At 29.2% G+C, this 14,700-nt stretch overlaps 2 protein-coding genes across 2 annotated transcripts; one reads left to right on the top strand and one right to left on the bottom strand.

Annotated features, from left to right (window-relative positions):
* Positions 1–663: 663 nt before the first annotated feature.
* On the bottom strand, positions 664–5,959 carry LOC101249627 (DHHC-type zinc finger family protein). Its single transcript, NM_001329393.1, is given in 5 exon segments — positions 664–1,545; positions 2,042–2,272; positions 3,229–3,516; positions 3,915–4,100; positions 5,889–5,959. Coding segments are annotated over 5 exon segments (1,164 nt in total). The 5' UTR covers positions 5,934–5,959; the 3' UTR covers positions 664–1,131.
* Positions 5,960–12,856: 6,897 nt separating this feature from the next.
* On the top strand, positions 12,857–14,197 carry LOC101264207 (acylsugar acyltransferase 2). The gene has a single exon (NM_001329392.1). It carries the CDS (start codon positions 12,857–12,859, stop codon positions 14,195–14,197), a length of 1,341 nt encoding a protein of 446 aa, NP_001316321.1.
* Positions 14,198–14,700: the final 503 nt, after the last annotated feature.

Below are 14,700 nucleotides of genomic sequence, written 5' to 3'. Positions count from 1 at the left end.
TTAAATGTTGCCTAAAATTCATTACAAAACTTTTAATGACAACAAAGATGGCTATGAAATCTCATAAAAGACTTTCACGAATTTTTGGAGGCTACTAAAGGCCACTCTAAAAACTAGTTTTTCAAAAAAATAATTTAGTAACTAATTTTTTAGTTATGAGAAGCACCAAAATTTACTTCTCAATTCGAATTTCCTACTACACAATGTATAATAGTACATTTTGTATCGTCACACATGACATAAAATAAAACATATAGTATACTTCTCCTTGATTGATGTTATTCGTGATTTTTATAAAATTATTTCCATAACAGAAAAAAGAAGATAATTCTTATAATTTAGTGCTAAAAATTAGTGATAACCTTTAGTGATGATATTTTGAAACTTTGTGGTGACTTTTATCGTTACTAAAGGTCTTATTATTTCTTGTGGCGAATCCTATTTGGCAGTGTACAGATGGAGAGATTTGTCCCATATGGCCTTCCATCTCACTTAATCAACTCTTTTTGGTATTTGTGGTCTCTTGAAATAACATCCGAGATATTTTTTATTATCATAAAACTATTTTGCATAGTTTAGAGGCAATTTCAATCTTTTTTATTTTTTTTAAAAAATAATATCCTTACACTTCTCCATTCTAAACAAGTATAGCTAGACACAAAATTGAATTTTTAAAGTGAAAATGCGATCATATCAACAGTAACATATCAGATTTAATCAAAACTAATAAGTTAAGCACATGAGGATTCAATCCCCTTGGACACATAAAATAGGACAGAGGAAATAAGAATTTCCAGAGTGCAAGGAAAAGAATGACTAGATGTATACATTTTCAAAATCCTTCAACATATGTCCATTGTTCTTTCAAGAAATAATAACCAGCAAAAGACATTATAGAAGTCAGCAGATTATCTGTGTTTTGTGACAAAGCTGTTCTGTGTCTGGTCTCGTCCACCACGAAAACAGGTTGAGCCAGAATGACACCACGAAAGAACACTGGAGATGCACTTTCATGGCTAGCCACCTTAATGTATATCACATTTCAAATCTCAGAACTGACTGCAAAATCATTGCAGTAGATGGCTTTGGAAAGATGGCAACATAAGAGGAACAGTTCCTTTCACTTCATCTTCACCAGCCAGAATGGCGACTCTCAGACCTGGAAGAAAATTGCGACTCCAGACCAAATCCAAAGTCAAGCTCAGAACGACTTATGGGCGACCTGTCACTTCCTCTACCTCTAATATCACCAATATCTTGAGAGTTACGTCGTTGGGATATCTTCATCAGATCATCTCCAATCTCAAGATCGTCTTCTACCTTCACTCTTCTATCCTCATCAGAAATGTCAACTTCTGTTACTTGAACGTTGCCGCCTTTACTAGTCTTTGATGCCCCTTCATGTACATATCCGCGGAAATTGTTCTTTGAAGGTTCTATCTTCGAGCAGAATACTTCAACAAAACTGTTCATGCAACCGCGATAATACACATTGATTCTGTTGTCTCCTCTTAGTCCTCTGTGACGGAAGTTCTCATATGTGGTCTATGGAGTTGAATATAACTAAAACAAATCAAAATTATGCATGGGGAAAAGAATGAACAAGAACATAGTGACATCAAATCAACTGTCTAATCTATCATTCGACAGCCACCAAAGATTTTATCTTCTGACCAATGCACTCAACAGCAGACCATTTAAATCTCAATTTAAAACAAAGCAGTCCAATCCATTGATTGTAAACAAATGACCAAGCATACGACATAGACAGCTCAATGAGTTTTATGATTTGTCATACCAATTCACATAATTTGAATCGACCATGTCATAAGTGTTCCCTAACAGCTGTCTAGAAAAAGTATGGTTGTCGAACATTCCTACACATATATATTGACTCCAACATGCTGAAGCTAGAGAGACACATGTTCGTAAGCAAAAAAAATGATTAAGCATATAGAAACTAAAGCAGTACTGCAATTATTATGCTTGCAAACTGAAGGAATTGAATTATATATTGACATAAGAGGTGTAAAAGAGTAACCTGATTTCTACTTATGAGGTATAAATGGAAGCCAGTGAGACCCCCAACAAACCATAGAGAAACAAAACAATAAGCCATCAGCGCCACTGAAGCTGGCGATACTTTGACAGCCTTCCAAACGGTTCCACAATCATCCACAAGAAGTTTAAGATATAATGCCGACATCGAAAAGACGTAAACACAGAGGAGAGCAGTTGAAGAAATAAATAGGAAGAAGCAACGATAGTTGCGCTGTACACCAAAAAAGAAAGAAATGAGTCTCAAAAGGGCAACAAGGTGCAGCTAAAAGTAGCAAGCGAAGTTCTTTCAGATAAGACTTTTTATTTACATCCACATAAGCACAAAACAGGGAAGGCACTACATTTTTCTCCTGCCAGTTCCTTGCACTAAATGTCATGCCTCACCGTTGCTTCATCATATTATCCCTTCTTTTAAAGCATCTTCACCATTCATTAATTATAACATATGCACAGTCTTAAGTAAAGATTTACTCCCTTCCTTTCAATTTGTTTGCGTTACTTTCCTTTTGAGTTCATTTAGAAAAGAATGCCTCTTTTCTTTTTTCGCAGCTCCTTAATTCTAAATTTCAACATGGCATGTTTAAGACCACAAAAAACAAGATTAATGGAGATTTTGGTACATTCTACATATCTTTAGTTTAAGACCACAAGATACAACTCTTTTCTTCTGTGCCAAGACAAATCAAACAAACAAATTGAAACGGAGGGAGTATTTTAAAATGACATATTTTCAAATCAGTACATTTAATCATACACCTTTCTTAATATTGGGTTATGCTTTAGCTAAAATAGTTTTCAGTACATAAAGGGTTGCACAATACACATATGTGAGATGGAAGGCTATAAACATATAGCACAAATGCCAATTCCTGCACCTGCCAGTCTTGCCAAAGCTTACAGAAGCCAATCAGTCAATTCAACAAAAAGCAGCTTATACACGTAAAGTAATCACTTTCTACAACTACTAATCAACTAAAACACCGCTGATATTTTTCTGCAAAGCAGCAAACTTGAAGCTGAAGTGAATTTCTTAAAAGCAATAGCAAAGGTGGCAGCTTCATCTTCATGATGAGCCCATAGAGGTAGTCATATAAAGAAAAGGAATAGAAAGTGGAATCACAAACGAAAATTGAGAAAAGAAAAACCTCTGGAAGGAAGATTCATTACCTTTCCAATGCATTGACCAACCCAAGGGCAATGGTGATCAAACCGCTCCACACAGTTATTACATACTGAGCAATGAGAGCATCTTGGTGGACGATACAACATACATGTTTCACAATATTTAACTCTCACAGGCAGACCATTTACAATGATTTCTTTGGTGCGAGGCAAAGGCTTCCCAACATCAATGGAAGCTGAAGAATCATAACCTGATACTTCCTCTGGAGGATGAGAATTGCGTGGAACAATGCCAGGATCCTTAGTTGATGTTGAAAGTAGAAGAAACAAGACCTATTGCAACAAGCACATTATTTTTCACATTAATCACATATAAACTATGTTGCTCGAACTTTTCAAAAATGTGGACAGCTGCATGTTGGATCCTCCAAAAGTAGTGCATTCTTGGAGGATTCGACATGGGTGCAACAACAATTGGAGAGTCTGAGAAACATAGCAGGTAAGTGGGAAAAAATCTTGACAGTTGTCAGTTGCTAGGAAAATCAAGGGCAGCTGAAAAGACATAAAGAAAAGAGGTGGACGCTTTGGGGATGTTTGCAGAAACATAAACAGAAAGTTACAAGCAGAGTTCTGCTGATGAAAGTAAGAAGGAAATAAGTAATACCGGAACTTTGCCCCGCATATGAGAAAAATATTACAGGCCAAATAAAATAAAGTGTAAGGAAACTAACATAGATTGTGAAGACAACTGCTAAGACCAAAATTGCATATCCTATACTTCCAGCTGTGAATTTGTGAGCAAGATTACTTGCAACAAATACACAAAATATAACAACAGGGACAAGGATAAGCGTAAAGGTGATGATCAATGACTTAGCATCTGGCCCGAATATCAGCCTCCCACCAAGCAAGAATTTCTGCAGATAACAAACATTAACCAAAAAGAAAGTTAACTACGAACAAAATTTCAGCAAAGAACAAATCCTAGAATAGCATCTCATTTCAATAATAACATCAGCAAACTAGTGATTTCCCAGTGAAGCAATTTGTGAAGTCAACTACCTTGGGTGTTCCATATAGGTTCCAAGCATTTTATGTTATTTTTAGTTTTAGTTCTTTTTACTTCAAAAATACACCCATTTCAATAGTTCAAATAAAGAAAAGGCTAACTTAAATTTGGTAATTGCTTACTTGTCTTCATGGAAATGATACTTTACTTATCACTAGTTACTTTTGCAATAATGTGCAGCGGTGTATAGAAGGTCCACAACATTGTCAAATTGTTTATTGAAACCTAAAGTAACAAACTCAGCCTATTGGCCACTACATTTCAGTTCTGCACAATAATTTGAAGTGGCAATCAAGCATAGCACACTATAGCAGTCATCCCATCAACAAGCAAGAGATAATATATGCAATTAAAATCCAAATAAAGGAAACAATCCTTTAGCTTAAACAAGTAACAAACCAATACAACTAATCCAGTAACCAGGAAGTCCAAATTTTCTTTTCTTGACCAAGAGAGGCAAGTAAAGCAAACCCCCCAGATCAAATCCGACATTTCATTTCCGGAAATTAATCTATTTGCATAAGCAGTTAACAATACCATTCAAAAGCCATTAGCTTACTGAAAAAAACTAAAAAAAAACTTTATATCCAAGCATACATGATCGTTAAGGTAAAATAAATTATCAAGCAATATAACTAAATCCAGCAACCCAACAAGACCAAATCTTTTTTCCTTGTCGAAGGCAGGGATGCAAAGCAACAAAAAGCTAAATCAAATTCCCTCTAAAGTACACAAAAAAACGAGTTTTAACAATATATGCACACAGAAACACCCATATCCCTAAAAATCCATTAGCTTTCTAAAAATCAAAGAATAGTCTCTCCAAGTCAGCGTAATCCTTGACCTCAAAAAGAACAGTCAACTAATGCAATTCAATTTAGCAACCCGAACAGGCCAAAACTTCTTTTTTCGTAAAAGATAAGCAAACAAAGCTACAACAACCTAGATCAAACTATTCTGAAATACACAAAAGAAAAAGGAAAACGGAAACAAGTTTCAACACAATATATGCACACCAAATACATGTATCCCTAAAAACCATTAGCTTTCTAAAAATCAAAGAATACCCTCTCCAAATTTGCATAATCCATAAGCTCAAAAGTTAACATTCAACTAATACAGCTCAATCTAGCTACCCAAACACAGCCAAGCAAGTAAAAACCACAACAACAAAAAGTTAAATTCCACTAAAACAAACCAACCCATCGAGCTTTAACACATTATATGCATACCCATTTACTCATATTTTTTCAAAACCCACAAGCTTCTAGCAACCCCAACACAACCAAGCAAGTAAAAACAACAAAAAACCCAAACCAAATTCCACTAAAAATAAACCAACCCATTGGGTATTAACACATTTTATGCACACCATTTAGCCATATCTTTCAAAAACCACAAGCTTATAACAACCCCAATACAACCAAGCAAGTAAAAACAACAAAGACCCAAATCATATTCCACTGAAACAAACCAACCCATCAAGTTCTAACACATTATATGCACACCCATCTAGTCCATTTAGTCATATTCTTCAAAAATCCACTAGCTAACTTAGAATATTTTTTGACAAAAAGTACAGTATACTGTATACACAAGCTTGAATAATGTAAAACAAGTAACAAGAAGCTCTCACATTGTTCCCTTTCCAGGACTGGTACAGCCTCTTGGGCTTAGCCATGAAATAATAATGATTCTTGATTTGTCACTTTGCTAAAGCTGAAAGAATATGAAAGAAAAAGAAAAGAATAGAAGAAGGGGAAGAAAACATGAAAACAATTTGGAAATCTTTTTGCTTTCATTTTACTGTTCTATCTTAGTATAAGAGTTATTTTTTAAAAAAAAATAAAAAAATCATAGTACTAAAGAATTACTTATAATTTCAAATCATCATTAATAAGTTTGATTTCATATTTATTTTAATAATGTGTTCAATTAATTAGGGGTTCAAGAAATATAAAACGGAAGGAGAACGAAGAAATAGGTATTTCATTTTATTTTAATATAAAGTATTTTGAAAACACTGTTGTTAGCTTTATTTCAAATTATTGCAAATTTTAATAATATTTTATTATTTAATTAACTGAATTTAAGTATTAGATATTTTCTTTATTTTTAAAAATTAAAAATTAAATATTTTCATAAGAATTTGAGATTACTCGATATATCATATGACATATATAATTTTAAAAAATATTTTTCGCTGCATCATCAATTTTTTCTTGTGATGGAGAGATTCATAATATATATATTTGAAGAAGGACTCGAGTGGACCCCTAAAAGCCACATGGATATGCCCCTGATCAAAATGTATCAAATAAAAATTACATTTTTAAAATTATTAACCCCACTTTGTTCAATTTATAAAATCAACGAAATAATTTATTTTATGTTCATTTCACCAATTGCATAACACTTGTTTAATATTATTTTTCAAACATTAAATTTAATAAAATCAAAAAATAATATAATAATATTGTCTTCATTTTTTATTGTTCCTTTTTATCTCTAATTATTTGTTAATCTTTTAGTTACAACTGACATAGTGAATTTATCATTTCTCCATTTAATTATGAAGCATATGACTAAAGACTTAATATTTTTAAAAGTAATTAATTGATGATATAATAATTTTAAAAATTGAGATTTCTTAATTTGTAAAAATTGATAGTAAGTAATTAGAGATAACTAAAAAAAATATCAACAAATAATTAAAAACAGATGAAATATTTCTTAAGAAATGTATCAAATCAATAATAAATATATTGAACAAATTTGATTACTTTTCACTTGCTCTTTTCCTTAGTTCATTTGAAAAAAAATAACCTAATTTTATTTGAAATAAAGTTAAATAAAAAAAAAAATTTAATTTTATAATTTTAAATTAAAGTTATATTAATATATCAAAATATTTTTCTATCTTTAATATATGATGTGAATTATTAAATTTAAATATCATTTAAAAAAAAGATCGAAATTCTTTTTCTTTTTTTTAAGAGTGCATACAAATTCGTGTCAAAATGGCGGTCTATGGTTCAAATGCGGTGGATTTCATCATTTGTGTATGGCTTTTCCTTTCTCTTTTTTTTTCTTCTTTTTTTCTGTCGGCAGTTCCTTTTTTCTTTGTTTTCTTTTTGGGATCGTCTATTAATATGAATAAAAAATGGTACTTCCATTGTTTTTGTTTTTATTTATATCATTTTATTAATTTTGATATTTTTATTTTATAAAATTGATGTATCAATGATATTATTATTTTTAAAAATTGTTAAAATCAAAAGTATGAATTTGATCTACGTGTCTTTATTTCATATTAAGTTAATTTTTGATGTGTTTTACATATTTTAAAAAAATAATATATTAAGATATAATTTAAACTTGGTTTTTTTATTTTTATTCTTAATAATTATTGTCAAATTTATAATTAAAATAACCAAATATTAATTAATCACGATTTTGTAATACTAACTAATAAAAGATAAAATTAAAGAAACACTCTAAAAATAGTCTTGAAAACTTAACAAGTAAATTAAATTGATAAACAAAAAATACCTCAAAAAATTAATTTGATGTAAAATAAAGGAAGTAATTAGTTTAATTTATGTTCACTTATTAAAAATTTGACTCTAAAAAATGGTAAAGAAAGATAAAAAAAATATGCTTATATAGTTTCTTAAAGTACTAGAAACACAAATAGTTACATATAAATAATGACAGAGAAATTATAGTTAGCGATATTAATACTCTCTTCGGTCATTTTAACTTTGAGATATGTATTAAGAAAATAAATAATGACATAAGTAATTTATAAAAATATTCTCCATTAAATAATATTTAAAAAATAATTTGAAGAATAAATATTTAATGTTGATAATAAAATATGAAAGAAATTATTATATTTTTTTGGTATCTCAAAAGTGACAAGTAAAAATTAAAAAGATATTTTAATAATAAATAATAAGTAAAAGTGAATGAATAAATATAATTATATTAAAAAAATTTAAAATTATAACATTCTGTTTTATAATAAGAAATTTAATACATGATTTATATGTATACAATATTTCATTTTAATTAAAATTATATTATATATATAATATAGATATAAAAAAATCAGAATTTGCTTTTTGCAAATAAGAAAGTAGTCAACATTATCAATGGCACAATTCACGTTGTAATTGCGTAACGTTAGTTTTGACCAAATAAGAAAAAGCAAAAGTAATGTGGAATATATATCTTCTATTCTTAATCTATTCTTTTTATATTTATATACATAAAAAGAAAGAAAATTGATAACAGATACTCAATAAAATAGTTTAAAGATATGTACATTGACTCGAGTACTAATCATATAATATAAAAAAAAAGTATAAAAATATTTAGTCGTGATCGTGATAATAGTCGAGTTAATAGGTAAAACTATTATGTTAATGCTTTCTATTTGTGTAAATCTCGATGAATAGGATTATTTTATAAAATAAAATATTTACTATAATTTTATAACTCAACAAAAAAATATGCAATGTGCATTCATATATAACCTTAGTATAATAAATTAATTTAATTTAATATAAATATTGAATACGAATAAATTTATGACATAGAATTGCAAAAGGATAGTCAAGCAGATAAAGGAATGTTTTGGAAATATTTAAGGAATATTTAAGTACTAGGGATTAGGGAGAATAAAGATTAGATTATGAAATCCTATATTATTAATTTAATCCACAAGAGTGATTTCTTGTGACAAAACTGTTGGAAAAGAATCTGCCTTTACTTGCAATTTCAAATTTGCTCCATGTGACCTTTAAAATTGTCTCAAGAAATTAAAAATTGATGTAAGGTTTTAAAATATGGTCCATTTGCATGAATATGGTTCAATAAAAAAAAAATATGTTTCAATTTTTCTTTATTTTTTGTTCGTCTTTAGGATAAGTTGAGCGAACTTCGACGAGTCTTATGAATAATTATAATTATCTTCTACCAACGTAAATAAATTGTGAAATTTGAAAAAGAAAAGTAAAATAGTTTTAAAGCTAAAAATGGTATTTGAAATTCACCATATTAAAAATAATTTTTAGCGCTTATAAATACACACTAACAAAGAGTAATAAAGTGTTTACCAATATTAATTAGTCAATTGTTATTGGATTTAATGTTTTGTAGATTTTAAGGAGATTTACAAAGAGTGTTGATTGTCATTAAAGTACATATTTAATGACAATTAAGCTATTGCCACTAAATATATATATATATTTAATAGTAATTAAGCTATTAAGGTTAATTAATTATTGCTAAAGATTATGTAAGTAATTGCAAGTTATGTTTGGATGATATACATATAAATTTAAGTTATTTTTGAAATTTTTAATGAGTGATATGGAGTGAAAATTGTGAAAACAAATTATTGGTATTTCAAAATCAACTCAACTAAGGTCTTTTATTTATGGTAAAATTGTAGCAATTCCATGTTTAAACAATTTTCAAGAATAAATTTTCGACCAAAAAGAAGATGCTATCCATGGCCAAATGGGCACCTAGTGGTTTTGCCTGAACTAGATTTTAAATTTATTTTTCATAATTTTCAACATATTTTATTAATCACTAGATTATACGTTCCTCGTATTTCTCTTAGAACGTATTTATATAGTTAATGAAAATCCTACCTTAATATATTAATCACTAGATTATACGTTCCTCGTATCTCTCTTAGAACGTATTTATGTAGTTAATGAAAATCCTGTGGTTAATTCCTAGTGATGTTATATGTTTATTGTATTTATTTAATTTTTGGCTTATGGAAGATGGAATATCACACGGTAGGAAAAGAGATACTTATTAATGACAATAATTTATTTTTTTAGTGGCAAAACATAATTAAGTGATACTATATTAATAATGCCATTGTATTCAGATTAATTGAAACTTAGCTTTTATAATTTTTATATAAAGTGTTGATATTATTATTGCTAAATCAAAACAAATCAGACTCAACTCAACGAAAACAAAAGAAAATGGAATGATAAAACAAGAACAAGATATATAAAAGCACAAAAACTATTCATTCTATTAATATCCAGAAATCTGATTGTTATACACAAAATGCAATATTAAGAAATAAGTACAAGTCTTCGTCTGTAGAGATGACAAACATTTACCTCTCAAGTCCTTCAACAAGTCTCGAAAAAGGAAAAGAAGAACAATCACACAATATCGGGCTCGAAACCTACATAAATGTAGAAGCACTATAAAAAAAATTATGAATTACGTGACGATTTTCACGGAGATCTGTATGAAATTTGCAAGAAACTATTTCCTTCGAGTTTTCAAATTAATCCTCAAAAAAATTCCATATAATTTACACTTTTTTTTATAGTGAAGCAAGAAGTGAATACAAAAAGAGGATATTGTGCAAGCAATCTAATAAATGAAGCAACCTTTATAGCTAAAAAGCATATCCATTATTAAGAATGCAAGGTCACTAAGAAAAATGAAGAGAAAAGACCTTTATGGCTAAAACAATTGGAAAAAAGGCCTAAAATACCTTGAATTATTAGAAATGGTACAAAATTATCCTCTATCCACTTATTGACTTCAAAATATTCTTCTCAACCATCTATTGACTTCAAAATACCATTGTCATCCACCTTTAGGTTTAAAATCGACCACTTATTTTCGGTTTTAAATTTAAACTATTTAAATATTTTTTAAAATATGTGAAGCTCAACTATTTGTTGTAATTTAACTTATTAATATTATTTATAAACAAATTCACTACCCAATCATTACTAATTAAACTCCATTAATTAATAAACTCGCCCCATCATTAATGCAACAAAAAGAAAGCTACTGTCAATGAGTGTTTCTAAAAATTTGAGACAAAAATGTCCATAGAAGTACATTATCATATATACATTCAAGTCCGCATTCAAAACATATTATAATTGAAGAGTCTAAATAAAAATTATCGATAAACTTAAAAGTCTGACTATGCTTACCTCAATTATCCATTCGTCTCAATAATGTGATTTTACTTAATAGATAACTTTTTTTAAAAAATAATATATTAAAGTTTTAATATTTTAAAAAAATCATAAATATTTATAAAATTATATTTTAAAAAAGTTCATAAATTATTCGGAATGTACTACTTTTTATATTTAGTCATAAATTCGAATTCAAGCTTCAAACATAATTCTAGTGAAAGTGACCTCCAAAATAAGCGGCTCAACCTAAATTTAATTGGGACTTCAATTCGGACTCAAATAATTTTAAATGTCATTTTCAGGAGTCCGTAATTTCGTCGTATTTTAGTAGTATTTAGGGCGATTTTTATATTAGAATTGTTTCATTAATTGAGTGGGTAATGGGTTTATTTAGTTGAGCGCCAAGTATTTGAAAAAATATTTAAATAGTTTAAATTTAAAATTGTTAAGTAAGTTGTCAATTTTGAACTCGAAGGTGGATGCATGACAAGGTATTTTGGAGCCAATAGATGGATGAGAAGGGCATTTTGGAGCCAATAGGTGAATGGAAGGTATTTTTATACCATTTCCAATACTTTGAAGATATTTTAAACCCTTTTCCGTAAAACAATTTTGAAGGACATACATCATTTTAGTAACATTATTTTAGTTGTGCAAATATCTTTGAAGGATTCGATTGAGATAACATTTTTAAATGTTTGAAATAATATAGATGCTAATTAAATAAAAATAATATATATGATTTTATTTCTCACTATATATAGTAGTTTATAATTCTACTTCAACTTTAATTTTATTATTTCAACTACTACACATTTGAAAAATCACCACCAATTTGTTATTAATTCAGCTTATTTACTCATAAATCAATTAGGCTTGTCTAAAATGTGTAGCTTTAAGAAATTTATTATTATTACTTAAATCTAATTAATGTGTGGTAGCAGTTTGGCATCCTGCTTACCCCATACATATTTTAATCACCTAAATGTTTGTTAGCCGTTTAAATTAATAAATTTTATTATATACAAGGATGAAGAAAGTGTGTTTAGCAAATATTTATACAAAACAACAAAAACAATGCTCTACTAAAACTGGTATTAATTATATTTGATTTTAATATTTGCGTAATTCACTTTCTACCTAGCAACCAAATGAACCCAATCAAGAACTTTTTAATTCTGTGATTATAAATTAAAGATATGTTAAATTTATCAAAATATCTTTTAATTTTGTGATATTTTAAATATATTTGGTGAAAAACTAAAATTGAATAATTATAAAAAAGGAAAATAGATTTTTTTAAAAAAGAAAATATTAAAAAATAAAACAAGATAAATAAATTAAAACCGAAAGAAGTAACTACCCCACTTGTTTGTAAATTGTCACCTATGTAGTGTTAATTTGTCTAGAGTACACTATTTATATTGACAACTCCTAAAAGCTAACAATGTAGACCCTTTAATAGGTTAGTCTAAATAATTTATTGCTTATAAAATAGTTTTCTTTAATATTCATCTACATATATATATAAATATAAAGTAGTATATTAGTTAATGTACAAAATACACACTACATAATTTTCTTGAATATTTCAAACAAAATTTGTATCAAACAAAATATGAGTAGTAGTGTATCAAGACTTGTATCCTCAGTTTGTAAAAAAATAATCAAACCATATTCACCTACTCCAATTTCACTTCGTTGTCCCAAACTCTCCTATCTTGATCAAATGGTTGGTGGCATTTATATTCCATTGGCCCTTTTTTACCCTAAATTGAGCAACACATGGTCCAATAAACCAAATAATGTTGTATCTCAACATCTTGAAAAATCCCTTTCAAAAGTTTTGACCAATTACTATCCATTTGCAGGGAAATTGAATGACAATATTTCTATTGATTGTAACGATAATGGAGTTGAATTCTTCGTTACAGAAATAAATTGTCCAATGTCTGAAATTTTCAACCACCCCTATTTTGAAAAACATAATTTGGTCTATCCAACAGAAGTTATTAATAATCAGTATACATACGAGGGTAGTCTTGCAGTATTTCAACTCACTCACTTTAATTGTGGAGGAATCGCGATCAGTATGTGTTTGTCACACAAGGTTGGGGATGGATACACGTTTGGCAACTTCATGAACCATTGGGCTACTATAGCGCGTAATCCATTAAGTTCAGAAATATATCCGATAAGTCCTAAGTTTGATGGATCCTTTTATTTTCCACCTGCGAAAGATGAGGACTCATCAAACGTATCTAACAACAATATCGTGCCACAAAGAGAAGAATGTGTGTCCAAAGGTTTTTCTATTTCATCATCCAAATTAACCGCGCTGAAAGCTAGGGTTATTAATGATTCAGAAGTACAAAATCCAAGTGATACAGAAGTTGTGTCTGCATTCCTTTACCAACGCGCCATGGCTACAAAAAAGTTGGTAAATTCAGACTCCATTCGTCCATCTTTACTTCATCAGGCTGTAAACTTACGCCCTCCATTGCCCAAACACACTATGGGAAACATTTGTTCTCTATTTTCTATACTAACAAAAGAAGAGAAAGAAATGGATTTAGCACGAGTTGTTAGTAAACTAAGAAAGGAGAAGGAAGAAGTCAAACAAAAATACAAAAATGCTAAAATAGAAGAACTACTTCCTATAACACTTGAACAACATAGAAAAGCAAATGATTTGTTAGTCAACAATTCATGTTATGATCTCTATAGGTTTAGTAGCCTCATCACATTCCCCTCATATGAGGTAGACTTTGGATGGGGAAAGCCTGAAAAAGTTATTTCACCAATTTCAACAAGTAATCCACCAATTAAAAACATGTTTTTTTTGATGGCTGATAAAAATAGAGATGGAGTGAATCTAACATGTAGCATGAAGAAACAAGACATGTTAGCTTTTGAGAGGGATGAAGAGCTCTTACGATTTGCCTCTCCAACTAGCTAAATCAATCGTACTCACAGCCAGAGTAATATCGTGGTGAGTTGTGTGAAATAAAAGAGTGTTAGCTTGTTTTGAAGGTGTGGTAGTAGTCTCTTCATGACACTATCAAGTTGTAACACTTTTTACTCCGTTAAAAGATATTTGGTATTGTTGTTACTCTATTGTTCTAGTCAGATTCTACAAAATTTTCTCCAAGGAGCTTGATAGAATGATTATTTTGAATTTTTAAAAATATTGAAAGAATCCGAATTCATTTCTAATTTCCGTGTGAATCAAATAAAAAGGTAGGGGGAGAAAGTAGACGATGTGTGTGGTAGAAAAGATCCTTTGCCCTTTAACACTGATGTTTGATTATGTAGTGTGTGCTATTGAGAATCTAAATGTCTAAACTCTATGACGATTGAGCAATTGGAAGGTTTTTAATTAAAATCAAGCACAATTGAATGATTATGGAAGGAAAAGAGTACTTATAGAGGAAATGTAAAAGGAAAATATTGTTGTGGAAG

This window comes from Solanum lycopersicum, chromosome 4 (genome assembly GCF_036512215.1).
Source record: "Solanum lycopersicum chromosome 4, SLM_r2.1".
NCBI classification, from domain to species: Eukaryota; Viridiplantae; Streptophyta; class Magnoliopsida; order Solanales; family Solanaceae; genus Solanum; species Solanum lycopersicum.
Note: the sequence above shows the minus strand (reverse complement) of the source record. Positions and strands in the feature narration are given on the sequence as shown.

Bases quoted from the DNA above. Each gene is read 5' to 3' on its own strand.
- LOC101264207 (NM_001329392.1), top strand. From the start codon at position 12,857: ATGAGTAGTAGTGTATCAAGACTTGTATCCTCAGTTTGTAAAAAAATA.